Source organism: Filicampus tigris, chromosome 2 (genome assembly GCF_054856515.1).
Source record: "Filicampus tigris isolate MCC_2025a chromosome 2, RoL_Ftig_1.0, whole genome shotgun sequence".
Taxonomy (NCBI): domain Eukaryota; kingdom Metazoa; phylum Chordata; class Actinopteri; order Syngnathiformes; family Syngnathidae; genus Filicampus; species Filicampus tigris.
Window position 1 is genome coordinate 19,033,571 of NC_141218.1, and position 14,116 is coordinate 19,047,686.

The 14,116-nt window shown below is 40.3% G+C and overlaps 1 protein-coding gene across 7 annotated transcripts in view; it reads left to right on the forward strand.

The window, feature by feature from the left end:
* Positions 1-14,116, forward strand: part of atp8a1 (ATPase phospholipid transporting 8A1) — a 117,717-nt gene that overhangs the window by 86,825 nt on the left and 16,776 nt on the right. For all 7 annotated transcript variants that reach the window (XR_015082179.1, XM_086014860.1, XM_086014850.1 and 4 more), the window contains 6 exons: positions 6,303-6,377; positions 8,072-8,194; positions 11,749-11,827; positions 12,407-12,468; positions 12,581-12,637; positions 12,980-13,087. Coding sequence is in view for 6 of the 7 variants with exons in the window: in XM_086014860.1 (XP_085870986.1) it covers positions 6,303-6,377; positions 8,072-8,194; positions 11,749-11,827; positions 12,407-12,468; positions 12,581-12,637; positions 12,980-13,087 (504 nt within the window). In the remaining variant the exon portion in view is untranslated. The remainder of the gene's footprint in view (positions 1-6,302; positions 6,378-8,071; positions 8,195-11,748; positions 11,828-12,406; positions 12,469-12,580; positions 12,638-12,979; positions 13,088-14,116) is intronic.

A 14,116-nucleotide genomic window follows, 5' to 3' on the forward strand; every position in this document is an offset into this window, starting at 1 on the left:
GGCCATGCTAAATTTATCAAGAAAACGATGAGGGAACAGTAGCACAAATGTTTTGAGCTTTCGTGTGTTCTATGTTTTGGGTATTTTTATAACAGTTTGACTGAAACGTTTCACCGCAAATCCTCATTCAATGATAACAGAAAATAGGGCTGAACAATTAATCAAATTCAAATCGACATTGCAGTGTAGTCAAATTCATTTTTCAGATCACAAAGGCTGCATTAAAGCATGCATTTATTATATATATTTATATATATATATTTTAATTTTTTTTGTTTATATAATGTCTAGATAAGTTCACTGCTTAAAAAGTGCAGTCTACATATTTTCAGTCATTGTTTCATGAATAAATCGATATTGTTTATTGTAATAGAGATTAATTTGTTGTTTGTGTTTGTTAAATGATACATAATATAGAAGACCTTGAAAAAAAATCACATATTAATTCATAATCGCAATATTCAGGGGGAAAAAAATGCAAATACAGGTACATTATTTTTCTAAATAGTTCAACCCTAAAAGAAAGTGTTTTGAAACTTTTGAGTTACGCATTGCATGGTGGTCTGTTTCCGATGGTCGTAAAAGCCATCGGTTCCCTTTTTTTTAACAATTACCATAAGTGATAGTTGCTTTGTTTTTTTACTATTTGTACTGTGCCTCAAGTTTGCATTCCATCTTTTTTAATCACATGTAATCCGGGTAAATGTTTTGCCACATGTATGAATGTATTCTGAAATGACTGCCACGACTTGGGATGCGTTTCAAACATCCACTAGTGGACCCCCACTCCCCCCTTTGTATGGTTTTCTCCTTTTACAGTTGGCCTACTGTTGTAAATGAACCACAACACTCGGAGAGACCTCAGACCACAATCGAATCGCGGTCAGAAATTCCTCAACATTGTTCGTGTGTGCTTCTCGGAGTCGGACTGCAGCTCCTCGCCTTTCAAAAGCACGTTGTGGGTCGTTCGCGTCTGCGGGGCCTGGGTCATCGCGCTACTTTTGTCGCTCGGCTTGGAAAGGAACTTCACGGCCCTCGCGCCGTGCGTTGCTTCTTGAGAGGTTTCCAGCAAATAATAAGAGACCCTGAAATCCAACACATGAGCATCAGCGTGTCGCACTAGGTTCAACTTTGTCCTGGCATGTTTTTCCCGTTTCTCCCAGGCTACATTTCGACTTTTTGTATTGGAAGCATTGTGGCATACACAATACTTAAGCCAGTATTTTTCCTTTACCTTGTCACATCGTTGGTTCTTTTAAAGATTTATGCTCCAAGTCTCAGTGCCAAATTCCAATTTAGTGTCTCCTCATGTATCCGATGCTACTGTGTATAATACTTGATATGAGAATCCTTTATGATCCCCAGAGGGGAGGGAGGTTCAGGTGTTATAGTATCACAGAGCAGATTGTTTAAAATTTAAAAAAAAAATAATAAGACAGAACGAAACTGTTATATAAAACAACCTTTGGAATAATGAAGTTATGGGCAAATGTAAGTAAGTGACAAGAAGAAAGGCGGACCTGACTAAACAAAAAGATTTAGTGGAACATAAACATGGAAGCACACAAAATTTTTGGAGCAGTGAAACTTGCTCATTGCAATTAAAGATGCTTTCTCTTCATAGCATATGTTCTTCGTTAACATTTTTCCGTTTAAAACATGGGGTACGACTCCTCATTCAAAGTCTCTGTTTACGTGCCCCAGTAGTTGCTGCTGTTTTGGTTCGCAAAAGAGCTCAAATTGATTGAATCTGTAATGTCCATGTGTGAAAATAGCGTCTATGAACTGAAATATAGTAATTAGTTTTCATCAATATTTGTGTCTAATAGGTCTATTTGAGAGAGGAGTTTTATTCCTTTAGTTGTCTTATATGAATGACGCATCGACTAGTTGGGCACGTTGATTAGAGGGATATATATATATATATATATATATATATATATATATATATATATATATATATATGTATGTATATATATATATATATATATATATATATATATATATATATATTCTGAGGTGTTTATTTGTTTTAAACGAACGACACGGCTGGTGACTTATTGGGCATGGCGTCTACTGAAGGGAAATATAATATATTTGTTACTGTTCTCGTGTTTCCAATCTGTTTCCAATCAGTTCTGTTTCCATCAATTCATGGCACTCTTCCTGGTTGTAATCATGCACATATTTTAGTTAATGTGATTCCTCAAGCAGAATTCCCACTTTCATCCCAAACGACACAGTTAACTAAAGAAGTGCGGTGAAAAGAGCGCTGCATTCAGTCACATTCAAGCTAAGAGACCTCTCCGAAAAGGGAGCCATAGCAACGTCATTCAAGTAGCCAATCCTGCAGGCCACTCGTGTTTGATTGACACTTGGCCGCGGTGCCACAGAGCCCACTGATGGACAAGTGGCATTTATGAGGCCATTACATGAAAGCGTATTCACGAGGCCGCGCTCCACATCGCAAAACGCCGCCGGTCGCATGCGACGCCACATATTTGCGGCATATTTATCAGCTACTTCTTCATACCCTCAATGGTGCCTTTGTGCATGAATTCTATTAGCAATTCTGTAGTGGTAAGCCCAAGAGTATCAGGGCCCGCATTGTAAGGGACAAATGTCAACCCCTTCCAGACGCTTCTCAACGAGTCCTCCAGAGCCGTGCAATCAGTGATTTTTCATCCGCTACTGAATATGCAAAAGAGTCTTCTAATCGCCGGCGTGGCTGTTTTTCAACATGTGCACTGGGGGAGAGAGGCCAGCCACACCCCTCCGCTGAGTGGCCCTCAATGACGAGAAGAAAAGGGGAAGCGGAATCCTGCCCGGTTCTTCCCCTTAATGAGCAAATCAATGCATCTGTCCCTCAAGAGAGACAGGCAGAGGGGACCTATTGGGGACCCCGAGGACCAGGCCAAAACACTCACATGAGAAGCAGTTACCGCTCGCTGTGAATGGAAGCCTTTTTTTAACTTTGCACAACAATAAACAGGCTCTAGCCTCACATTGAGCAGAGCTGTAATTAATTCAGCAGTTTGACCTGCTTGCTAGCTTCTTCTTGTTACCGCTGCTTGAGGCAACCTGCCTCACGGCTCTAGGGGGCTTCCTGTAAACATAAACCATAGGAATGCCTTCTAAATATATAGTGAACCCCTGCTGTGTTGCGGATTTGTAAGACGTTGTTGTCGTTGTTGTTTTTGATGGCTTTTATACAGGCAAATCGTTGCGAGTTGTGCACTTTGCTTGTTGTTGTTCCACAACATGTCGGGTAGCACTGAAGTATGTTGAAAATTATAGTGGCTACAATTGGGTGCGTTTACATTTTATTTTTATAATGTACATTAATGTACTTTGTCCCACATGCACAAAAGTGAGAACAAAAAAAGTGAATGGACCTTTGTTTGACGAAATTACAGGGCTTGGTTGAACATTTTGTTTCGAATATGCAGCACGGCGTATAAATCTGAAGAACTGTAATTCAATACCTTAAAGTAGAGGTGCTACAAGTAATTGATTAATCGACGACTAATCAGTTATCAAATTCATCAACAGCTATTTTGATAGTCAATTAATCGTTACGAGATATTGTTCAACTTAAAATTGTCCAAATCCTTGGAATTTCAGCCTCTCAACAGTAAATATTCTCAGATTCCTGGAGTCCTCCATGAACACAGACTAATAATTTTATTTGTGTTTAATCAAAATAACACATTTGCAAACCTCTGCTTAAACGTTTGCCTACATTCTAATATGTTTCATGTGTGTGCATTTTCTGCGTTGTCAATTTGAAATAATATCCTGTTTTCTACTAAGTGGATGTATTTTATTTTTTTTATCCCACTCATCGATTAATCGAAAAAAATAGTTGACAGTTTAATCAATTATTAAAATAATCATGAGTTGCCGACCTACTTCTAAGACAGTTTAAATGTAATTTGGGGTTAACACCATTTATTCTTTCTGTGTCACAGATGGGTCTGAAACATACCCCAGATGGTAGACAGGTTCAGTGTAGCATTAAGCCAAACCAAAACCCACCAAACTATTTAGCGCTTCGCATATTTTGAGTGTGCATCCCATACGAGTGTGAAAACAGGGCCCCCGCATACAAAAGCAACAAGATCATGGTAGAGTGCACCTGATGGAGGGGAGGCTGGGGTCTGGGTAGGGTGGGCGTGGTAGTGAGGGGGCACACACATATACACATAAACTGGTCCTGGTCTTTATGTGCATGGCTTTGAGCCTTAAGATTGGGGGTTGGGTCTCATGTATGCTCTTTCACAATTTAAAGGGAGGAGCTGGTGGCAGATCGAGACCGGGAGGGAGATGGGGGTGGGTGAGATCCTCAAATAGTCCCAATTTGTGGCAGCTCATGCCTTCATAATGAAGTCCAATGAAGCGAAAAAGTGCTTGTTTAAGGCTGCAGCCCTGATATTCCCCAGAAAGCTCTGACATGAGTGATAACAAGAGGTCTACTTCTGGAACACCACTTATTGAAGTTTTAATATCATGAGGTCTCTGTCTAATATCAACACAAAATATGGGGTATTTAGTTGGAAATCATGAAACATGTGATGATTTTCAATCATAACTGGACTACTGTCTGGGAGCATAATTGGACATTTTGTGCAGTGTACTGAAAGTACCATGCACTATATTAGCATATTAGCATCTCATTTAGTTGTAATTTGAAAGTGTTCTAGGTTTATTCGTTTAATTGAACCAAAAGAGGAATCTAAATTCAACTGCCAGGAGGTCGTTCAGCATTGGAGCTTCTACTGTAGCATATAAAATGTCAGTTTCCTATTATTTACATGAGTATTTGTGTAGAACAAAACTGACTCTTAACAGACTCCTGCATTAATTTAACAAGATACAACGGATGCTTTATTGCCTTAAGAGAGATTTAGTTTGGTTTATTCTTTAGATGGAGCTGTTGGACACATTTTCAAACGCAAACTGATCCAGGACACTCGACTGACCTCCTTTTTGTTTGAATTCCAAGCCAAATCAAAATCAAATCAATCAATAAACCGCGATACTGTACAGAAGTGGAACATTGTCGATCACAATTTCACACTGATCATCCATAACTCAGCCACCCAGCTTTGATTCTGTCACTAGAACAACCTCATCTGTCTCCTTCACGTCATGTCAGCCTGCTCTAAAAGGGAAACAAGTTTTTGATGTATGTATGTAGGTAATCATGTGATGGCCCCAGTAAGGAAGTTTGCATCAGTGGAGGTGCCTCTGGCTCTTCCTGTTGACCCTTTCTGCCTTTTCTCAGATAGACTGATGGCCATTTTGGATTGCCGGTCAACACTTCATACAAGCTCTCATCATTTTAAGATAGATGCGTTAGGAAGTAATTGCTTATGCCTTTACTCCCTACACATCCCTGAAAAGTAGATTCATCTTGTAAAAAATGTTCAGTTTTGTTAACCTCTTGGTGGCCACGCTCAGCCTCTTTCCCTTTTGTCATAATACTACTTGTACACAATTGAATACCTATGGGGTTGTACAATTCAAATTGTCAGCAAACATTTAGGGAAAAAATATGCACAAAATGCCAACGTTTCAACAAACGCTTGTGGTGTAAATTCAATGAGCATTAAGGGATTAACTGTTTGTGTGTGTTTTGCTTTTTCTATGGCTTTTTTGTGAGAAGTTTGATTGTATAATTGGAGTCATATTCAACTCAATGACAATGTATGTATGTGTATATATATATATATATATATATATATATATATATATATATATATATATATATATATATATATATATATTTTTTTTTTTTTTTTTTTTTAAGGAGGTACATGTACTGTATGCCTAAAGTCACTTTAGCATCACAGCTTTGTTATTAGTGTTAAGACCAAGTGTGTTTTGGTTTCACAGCTTGACATTAAAGCGGTTAATTTTACACTTGTGTGTCAGTTGAGAATGCTAAAATGTGAGTTAAAACACTGACTGCACCGTTAATACATGTTTTATGAAGGCAAAGGTTTGAACGGACCTATTTTCATTTCAATTGCTTCCTGTGAAAAAAAATGTCCAATGCGGTTCGACTATATTTGATATTGTTCTATGAACTTCTTTGCTGTAATTGGTCAAATTCCAAAATATGTTAAGTTAATAATTGCGATCAAAATATTCTAAAAGAAAGACAAGAAGTAAATATTTTGACCAACCTTTGATCATTTACATGTGAACTCGAATGATACATCTGTGATTATGTTTTGCTTTTTCGTCTTCTGCTCTTCCACTCATCCCTCATGTGATTTTTTTTTTTTCTCCTGCAGATCTGGTTTGCATTTGTCAATGGCTTCTCGGGTCAGATTCTGTTTGAACGCTGGTGCATCGGCTTGTACAACGTGGTGAGTGTTGATAAAAGCTTTGCAGTCTACAGAGCTTAACACTGCCAAAAGAGCTGCGGTTGGAAGCATCTCTTCATTGCGGGATCGTGTCACTAACATCCTGAAAACCCTCCAGTGTATTAATGACCCTTTGTCAAAGCCCAACCTTCCCCTGTGGCTTAAACTATGCACTGAATGCGAAAGAACAACAGTTTGGCTTGCCCCAGGAAGTGTCGTTAGCCGGCGCAGCTATGCTTGCATGATATTAAAAAGCAAAGGAAGGGGAGTCCCGCAGGGCTCTGTAGTGGGGCCACTCCTAATGAAGTCATATTTCATATCTGTCATGACTTTGCTGAAGTAAAAATGTCCATCTGTGTGCTTCTGATCATGAATTGGATGTTCTTACTGCTCTTTCCCTCGCATTAATTTCTCAATAAACCACCTCCTCGGTCAACACTGGTGGGTGCAGCCCAAATTCCTGTGGCTCCGTGGGAGTCTGTCAGAGGCACTGGTCTGAATCCGCCCCTCAATGGAGATCTTCGCCGGAATCAGAAAGGAGTGCGGCGGCATGTCGCGCAGACCAATGCCCCTGCAGACTCCCATTCCTGATAGGTCCAATGGGAAGTCACACTCAAGTGACCCACTCAAGCCCCGGCCTCTAAACACTTCTACACACCATCTCATATTACAACACTGCTAGGTCATTGCACTTTTAGCCAGGCTGGAATACCTGCTTGTTAAAGAGATGAGTTTTGCATGCAAGCAGATGTGAAGCATCCAAAGTAAGGAAACCTGAGAGGGTTTTACAGTAATGTCACTTATCCTCAGTGGTTCAAAACAAAAAGAGTGGACCAGGAAGAGGAAAGAATGTACACAGTTCCACTAGAAATCACAACAAGAATTTGCTTTCAGCTATGAAGATGCAATAGTAGCAAAGAGGAAAGTTTGCACATCATTATCTGTTGAAAATCATGCAATCTTAAATATTATTAGTTTTTTCTTTTTATCCAAAACACAAAAAAAACAAAAACGAGAGAAAAATGACAAAAAACACATTTGGAGGTTTCTGTTTTCCATTGAATAATTAATACGCTTCTTTTTTTTTTTTTTTTTTTTTTTAATCAAAGAAGTTAGAGATGCATCTTGTTTTTGGACAGCAAATTAAAATGGGGGAAAAAATTTGGAGTGATGTGATTTTCATTGTACAGTGAAAAGAAATAAAAACTGACCAAAGTTAAATGCGGATAAGAATGACAACACAAACATGAATGTGAAAGTAAATAGGGAGGACTTTAACTTTAGGTTTACCTCTCGGTCCCACAGACCACAGTGATATTGAAAGGAAGTAGTCCTACTTCCAGTATGACGAAAACATGTAGACGCATGCTAGCGATTAGATACGGATGAGAATGACCTCACAAACGTAATAGGAAGGAATTTGAATCAAAGACGACAAACTGAAAAGCCGACATCCATCCATCCATAGGGCACACCACGTTCCAAGGTGCACTCTCGATTTTTCAGAAAATTAAAGGATTCAAAGTGCACCCTATGGTCTGAAAAATACTGTATTCTGATCACAGCTGATATAAGACAAAAAACAAAAAACAAAGCAAAAACATTTTTTAGCGTGGCTGTTACATAATTGTTTTTTGTCTGCTGCAGCCCTGATACTTTGTTTTCCTTCTGTCCACGTGTTCTAATTTGTTGTCCAGATCTTCACCGCTCTGCCTCCTCTCACTCTGGGAATATTTGAGCGCTCCTGTCGGAAAGAAAACATGCTGAAGTACCCAGAGCTTTACAAAACCTCCCAGAATGCAATGGGATTCAACACCAAGGTAAACTACTTTTGCAGCACTTTTCATTGAGTAAGACTTGGTGACCTGTCCTGTCTGGTTAGCCAGGCGGTGTAGTTTTTTTGGGGGGGGGATTTGCACAGGGTGGGGGTCCTCTTGTTAAGATGGCAATAAAGACGTCTCGTCTTTGAGCCACAGTGGGCTCCTGTACGCTCCTCACAGGCGTGGTGACCTGGTTAGTGCGGCGTGGAGGTGGAATAAAGAGCAATTGGCCATGGGGGTCACGGGCAGGAAAGGTCAGACGGATGGTTGGGCGGGGGGAGCAGAAAGAACCAGGGGGATGTAAAGGATGTAGCATGATGCCGTTTGCCATGGAGAATTATGCAATTTGTTAAAGCACAAAAGCATTTGTTCAAGTTTACCTTCAAGCAGACAGGATGACGTGGCATCAGTTCTAGAATTAATTGCTGAGATATGAGGCAGAACGTAACGTATGTTGTACACGGCTCACAAAACGTTTGGGATATTAGGCTTTCTGATGAAATTTCAGGATGAACCTTAAATGCACTATAGCCGTCATAGATTATCTTTATTTGATTCTTTTAGGGCAGTTTTCTTTTCTTATTGCCAACCTATTGATCGCCGGTATTTTGGGATACCGAGTTAAGAGAGCCAGCGTGTAGGGCAACAGCAAGTGACTGCTGCATGTGACTACGATGCATCTGCCATATTATATTATTACCCATGTCATTCCTTAGTATATCTATGACAAGGTAATGTGTCCAGCCACTGCAGAGCAAAACAGCCGGTCCATGTTTTTGGGAACATCTGGAAAGATAAGGAAAAAGTGATGTTATAATAATCGTTTCACTTGACTAGCATGGGCTTAATATTTTTCTGACAAATCACAAGTGCTTGGTTACTAATGAAACTGTACTTACTCATTTGAAAATCCAGGAAATCATCCGGCACATTTGCAGTAGGAGAGGAAGCTGTCATTTGCGCTTATTGTTCTTAATTTAAATTTCATAACGCACTAAGACAAATTAACTCAGTTTTATTTTCTTCCTGTAGCAGCGGACCTCTGGCTAACTACTGCTAGCATGTCAAAGACAAGAACTCCTCTACTTGTACACCGTGGCTCCATCCACGGGTTTTTAATTGGGTTATCATGCATAATATAATTTCATTGAAAGAGTTGTACTGAGTCGAGTGGTCATTTATTTGAGCAAAGTTACGGCGCTCGCTCGCTGGACACGAGCATAGCGCCCGGCCGCCGGGCCCACCAGCATGCTCTGTTCTTCTTCAGCTTCTTCTTATTGGTTCAAATGCTTCTTCCTCGTTGGTTTAAAAGCTGCTTCTTCTTTGATTTAAACGCTTCTTCTTCATGTTTGGAGGCGGAAGCGCGCTGCCTACATCACGCACCATGCTGCGATCGAGTTTGTTTTTCTTTTTCTTTTTTTCTATGAACGTTTTATCGAAGGCATTTTCAATTGGTACCGATCACGTGTCGATCGCGATACCTATCGATATTGAATTACCGGCCCAGCCCTAGGAGGAAGTCACCCAGGGTGGCAGAATGTGAAGGTTTCACCTTTTAACAACATACTCCTTACACTTAGGTCACCAACATAAACCTCTCTTTATGTGGCCGCGGTGTTTACAGCCGTGTATCAGTTGGCCCCTCCCTCCACACCTCGCCTATCCAACAACAGTCCGCTCAATATTTGACTCAATATTAATTACCGGGTTCTATGATTTGTATGAGTGCATATGTGTGTTTGTGTCGGCAATTTGGAGAGCCACAAAGACCAAACTATGCAACACTGATCCCACTGTGACAAAATTATCAGCATTTATTGATTTCATTAGCATTGATCCTTTGCGGAGGGGCCTTGTGTGCACTCCCACTGGATTGTGAGCAGGATGGAGGAGGCCAAGCTGTGAGGCTAATTGGCATGAATGTGCTTGTAGAATGAATGATAATTTAGGCAGCATCTGACCAGCGAGAAGGGGGGCGGGGCTGGGGATTCTCTTAGTGTATTGGCTTTTGTGGACACAGTGAGAGGGTGAGGTAATCCTGGGAGGGGTGGAGTGGAAGGTTGGAGGAGAATGTGTGGAGGGTGTTGGACTTTGTTGGACTTTGGTGAGCTAGGATAGGAAAGGTGAGGAGGTCGGGCAACGGAGGCCAACGTGCAGAAGCAACGGCCTACAGGCCCGATTCAGCCCTGTTCTATTTAAATAAGTGTCATTCATACCTAGGAAAATTCCCCGAAACAGTCCAGTTTTCCAGGATCTACTGGTCTTGCATAAAATTGTATGTACAGATTTGCCGTATCAGTCAAAAAGTGTCTTTAAAATCCACTCAATGAAAAGCTTGGTCTTCATTTCTTGGGCACAATAACATGGACGTCCAAAGTGGAGCATTTTTTTTTTTTTTTAATGTTGGCAGAATAGATTTCACAGTAATTTCATGCTACATCACCCATAAGTGTTTTACTTGGCGCCTGCTGTGTGGAATGTATATGTGGAGCAAGTTTGTTTTAGGCTTGATGTGGAAGACTCATCCTGTGTCTGCATACACCTATAATGGGCTTTAATAATTACCTTGACAACTGTGTGTATGTCTGTGTGTGGGCGTGTGTGTGTGTGTGTACGTGGTGCGTGTATGCACACACTCATATTTGCCTACTTCAGGCTTAAGCTTGTCACTTAGCTGGCACCCAAAAGTGCTGAGTCTTATTGAAATTAACCATTTATCAGTCAAGGAATCATATTCAGTAACAACATAGTAAGAAAAAAAAATATATGGAAACGTGAACCTCCTAAGAGAAAAATTAGAAAAATAAATCATAACACATCCATTATCTTAATAAATTTTTTTTTTTAATTAAAAAAAAACATAAAATGGGAATATACAATGGGTACGGAAAGTATTCAGACCCCTTGAAATTATTGATATTTCAAAGTTTTTCTTTTTTAATAAATTTGCAAAAATGTTTACATTTGTGATTTATTTTCTGTCAAGAAAGTGACAAAATAGCCGCCCGAAATGACTAATTGGTGGATTTTGCTGCTTAATTCAACAAACACAATACTTATCGGAATGCAGTGTTTGGACTAGTGGAGGTACATAGAAAATATTATTGCAAAGAACATTTTTGGGTTGACTTTCCCTTTAAACTACATTTACATTGTAATTATTATATAATCTACAATAGCTGAAATACAAACCAAATACATGCCGTAATAAATGTATATTTCAAAAGTGATTTAAAAAATTTGTGTTACTTTGCAAGCCACTTTTTCCTTCCAAAATGCGTTTTAGTCTACTTGCGTTTCACTGCCACTCCCCCCACCCAGCCGCATCCACAGATTATATACAACATGTCTATCAGCGGGGTGGCCATTGATAGTGGGGGCCGCGACAAAACCGCCACTTAGCCTAGCGCTGGGCTAGCACAAAGGGCTCAGGTCAGAGGTTGCTTGGTAGGCAGGAGCTCCCCACACTCTTTTGTATCCAACCCGCTCTCTTTCTCTCTTGTTGGAATTTTCGACCATCTCCAACCCCCTTTTTTTTTTTCTTTCCTCTGCAGGTCTTCTGGGCTCATTGTCTGAACGGCCTCTTCCATTCCGTCATCCTCTTCTGGTTCCCTCTCAAAGCCTTCCAGCACGGTGAGCAGCTCCCGGAGATTCACAATGAGGAGGGAGTGCAGTCAGCGGCGCATACTTTGTCTTAATTAGCGCTTTCTTCATGCGTCTACTGGTCAATTGCTAACATGTGTGTCCTGTCCTCCAGTCACAACGGAACACACACTCTATATCATGTTAGCACCACTTCTTCATTCCGATACATTTAAACGAGGCTTTGGGGGATTGTTTTAGACTAAAATACAGTGGAACCTCTAAAGTGGAAAGCCCCAAAAGTGGTACAATGTGGAGTTCAAACTGAGTTTTCTGCAAAATAAGCCTCAAAAGTCAAACGTCAGCAAATCTTGTCCATTGACGGAAAACTGCAGATGTTGGCGTAAATAGCAAGTTGCTAAAATAATGCACGATGCCTCACATGTAAATGATCTAGAGAAGCTTGGCAGTGAGCTGTTTCCTCTCAACTCTCCGTCTATCAGGCATCTTCAAATTTAGTTTTTATTATTTGTTTTCCCGCATTCCAAGAACTTGCATGAAGACTCTAAAGTGTCTGTTGATATGAATGTTGTAGCCTCTTATCTGAAACTCCTTTCAATCCCCTCACAGATACAGTCTTTGGTAATGGAAGAACTCCTGACTATCTCCTTCTAGGGAACATGGTTTACACAGTACGTAAGCACACATCACACAGACACACAAACATCTGACGTGTCTACAAGAGCATTTTTCATGTAAAAGTAAGCATGTGTATTCATGTTGTTGTCATTTGTGTCCCCACAGTTTGTGGTGATCACAGTTTGCCTTAAAGCGGGCCTGGAAACCTCATCCTGGACTATGGTACATATGAGTATTATGATACTCTCTTCTTTAGTATCCACACACCACTTTTCCAAGTTGTTCAACTGATATTCACAAATTAGAGGCGTTACAAAGCCACATTCCAAATTGTGCGTAAATTCTAAGAGATGCATTTGCACCTTAAAATATTATAACTTTGTCTCGTAAAGTCAATACTTTTTTCACCCGAGTAATGTTATTAGATTTATTTGGTTTCACATTATAGTTGCAACATAAGATACGCAATTTTCAAGTTAATTTTTGTGAAGAAATAGTTCACTTTTTTCTCACACACTCTGTATATTAGCGTGGCTCACTGTCACTGTACTTTGGTGTTTGCAGTTCAGTCACATCGCCATCTGGGGCAGCATTTGCCTGTGGGTGTTTTTTTTCGTCATCTACTCGTCCCTGTGGCCCCTCATCCCTCTGGCCCCCGACATGTCGGGCGAGGTAAGCCTAAGTGCTGACGCACCTGCCTTACCTCACAAGTGACCCTGTGCGGCAGACGCTCGCGAGCGCACCTTCGTAAGGAGAACCAGAGGCTCGGAGCCTGTCACAACTCCGGCTTATGTTGCATAATGACTTAATTGGGCCAATTAGGAGGCTGTTTGTGTTACGCCGGCCTCCCTCTGCGCTGAGTATCCGCAGGTGACGTTGAGACAGCGAGGCAGTCAGGTAGCAAAACAAATCGAGTTGCGGCGAATAGCGCTTGTGTCGCAGGAAGCAGACGACCCTGAAACTGTTTGCTTTTTTAAAAAAAAAAATTTGTAACTATATTCGTTTTGTGGTCTTTGCGTCTTGTGCCTCTGGGCTACATCGACAAATGATGTTTCCCAGCACATTCTGACTCCTCATCATCATAAAGTAAAGTACCAACATCCCAGCAGGAAGTTGCTCTACATGCACATGTGTGCTGTGTATGACACGTAGTGCGTTCAATACATGTAATATTTATCCCTTGCATGTTTACATATGACTTATACCACGAATGGTAAAAAGTATATACACCGGTACCTCTACTTATGAAATTAATTGCTCCTGGAAGAAATTTCTTAAGTAGAACATTTTGTAAGTAGAGGCGCGTTTTCCATGTAAATGCTCTAATCCGTTCCAAGCCCCCCAATATTGAGACATAAATATGTTTTATAAAGCATAAAAATGCATGAAAACATGTAACAAGTACATGTTACAATTAGATTATTGCACAATAAATTAGAGTTGTGCATAATGTAAAAAAACAAAGAAAGAGTAAGGGATAAAAATGATGGTCGTTTACCTTTTAATTGCTGTCCTCATCACTTTTTGCCCTCTTTGGTTCATGTTCTCTCTCAGAAGTGTTTTTTGCCTGGCGTTTTGTAAACAACTGATTTAATAACCTGGCGACTGTTGATACATTACGGTCATCTTCTTTGGCGAGATCAACCAAACGCATCCCACTTTCATACTTTTCTATTATCTCTTGCTTTGTTTGTATGAACA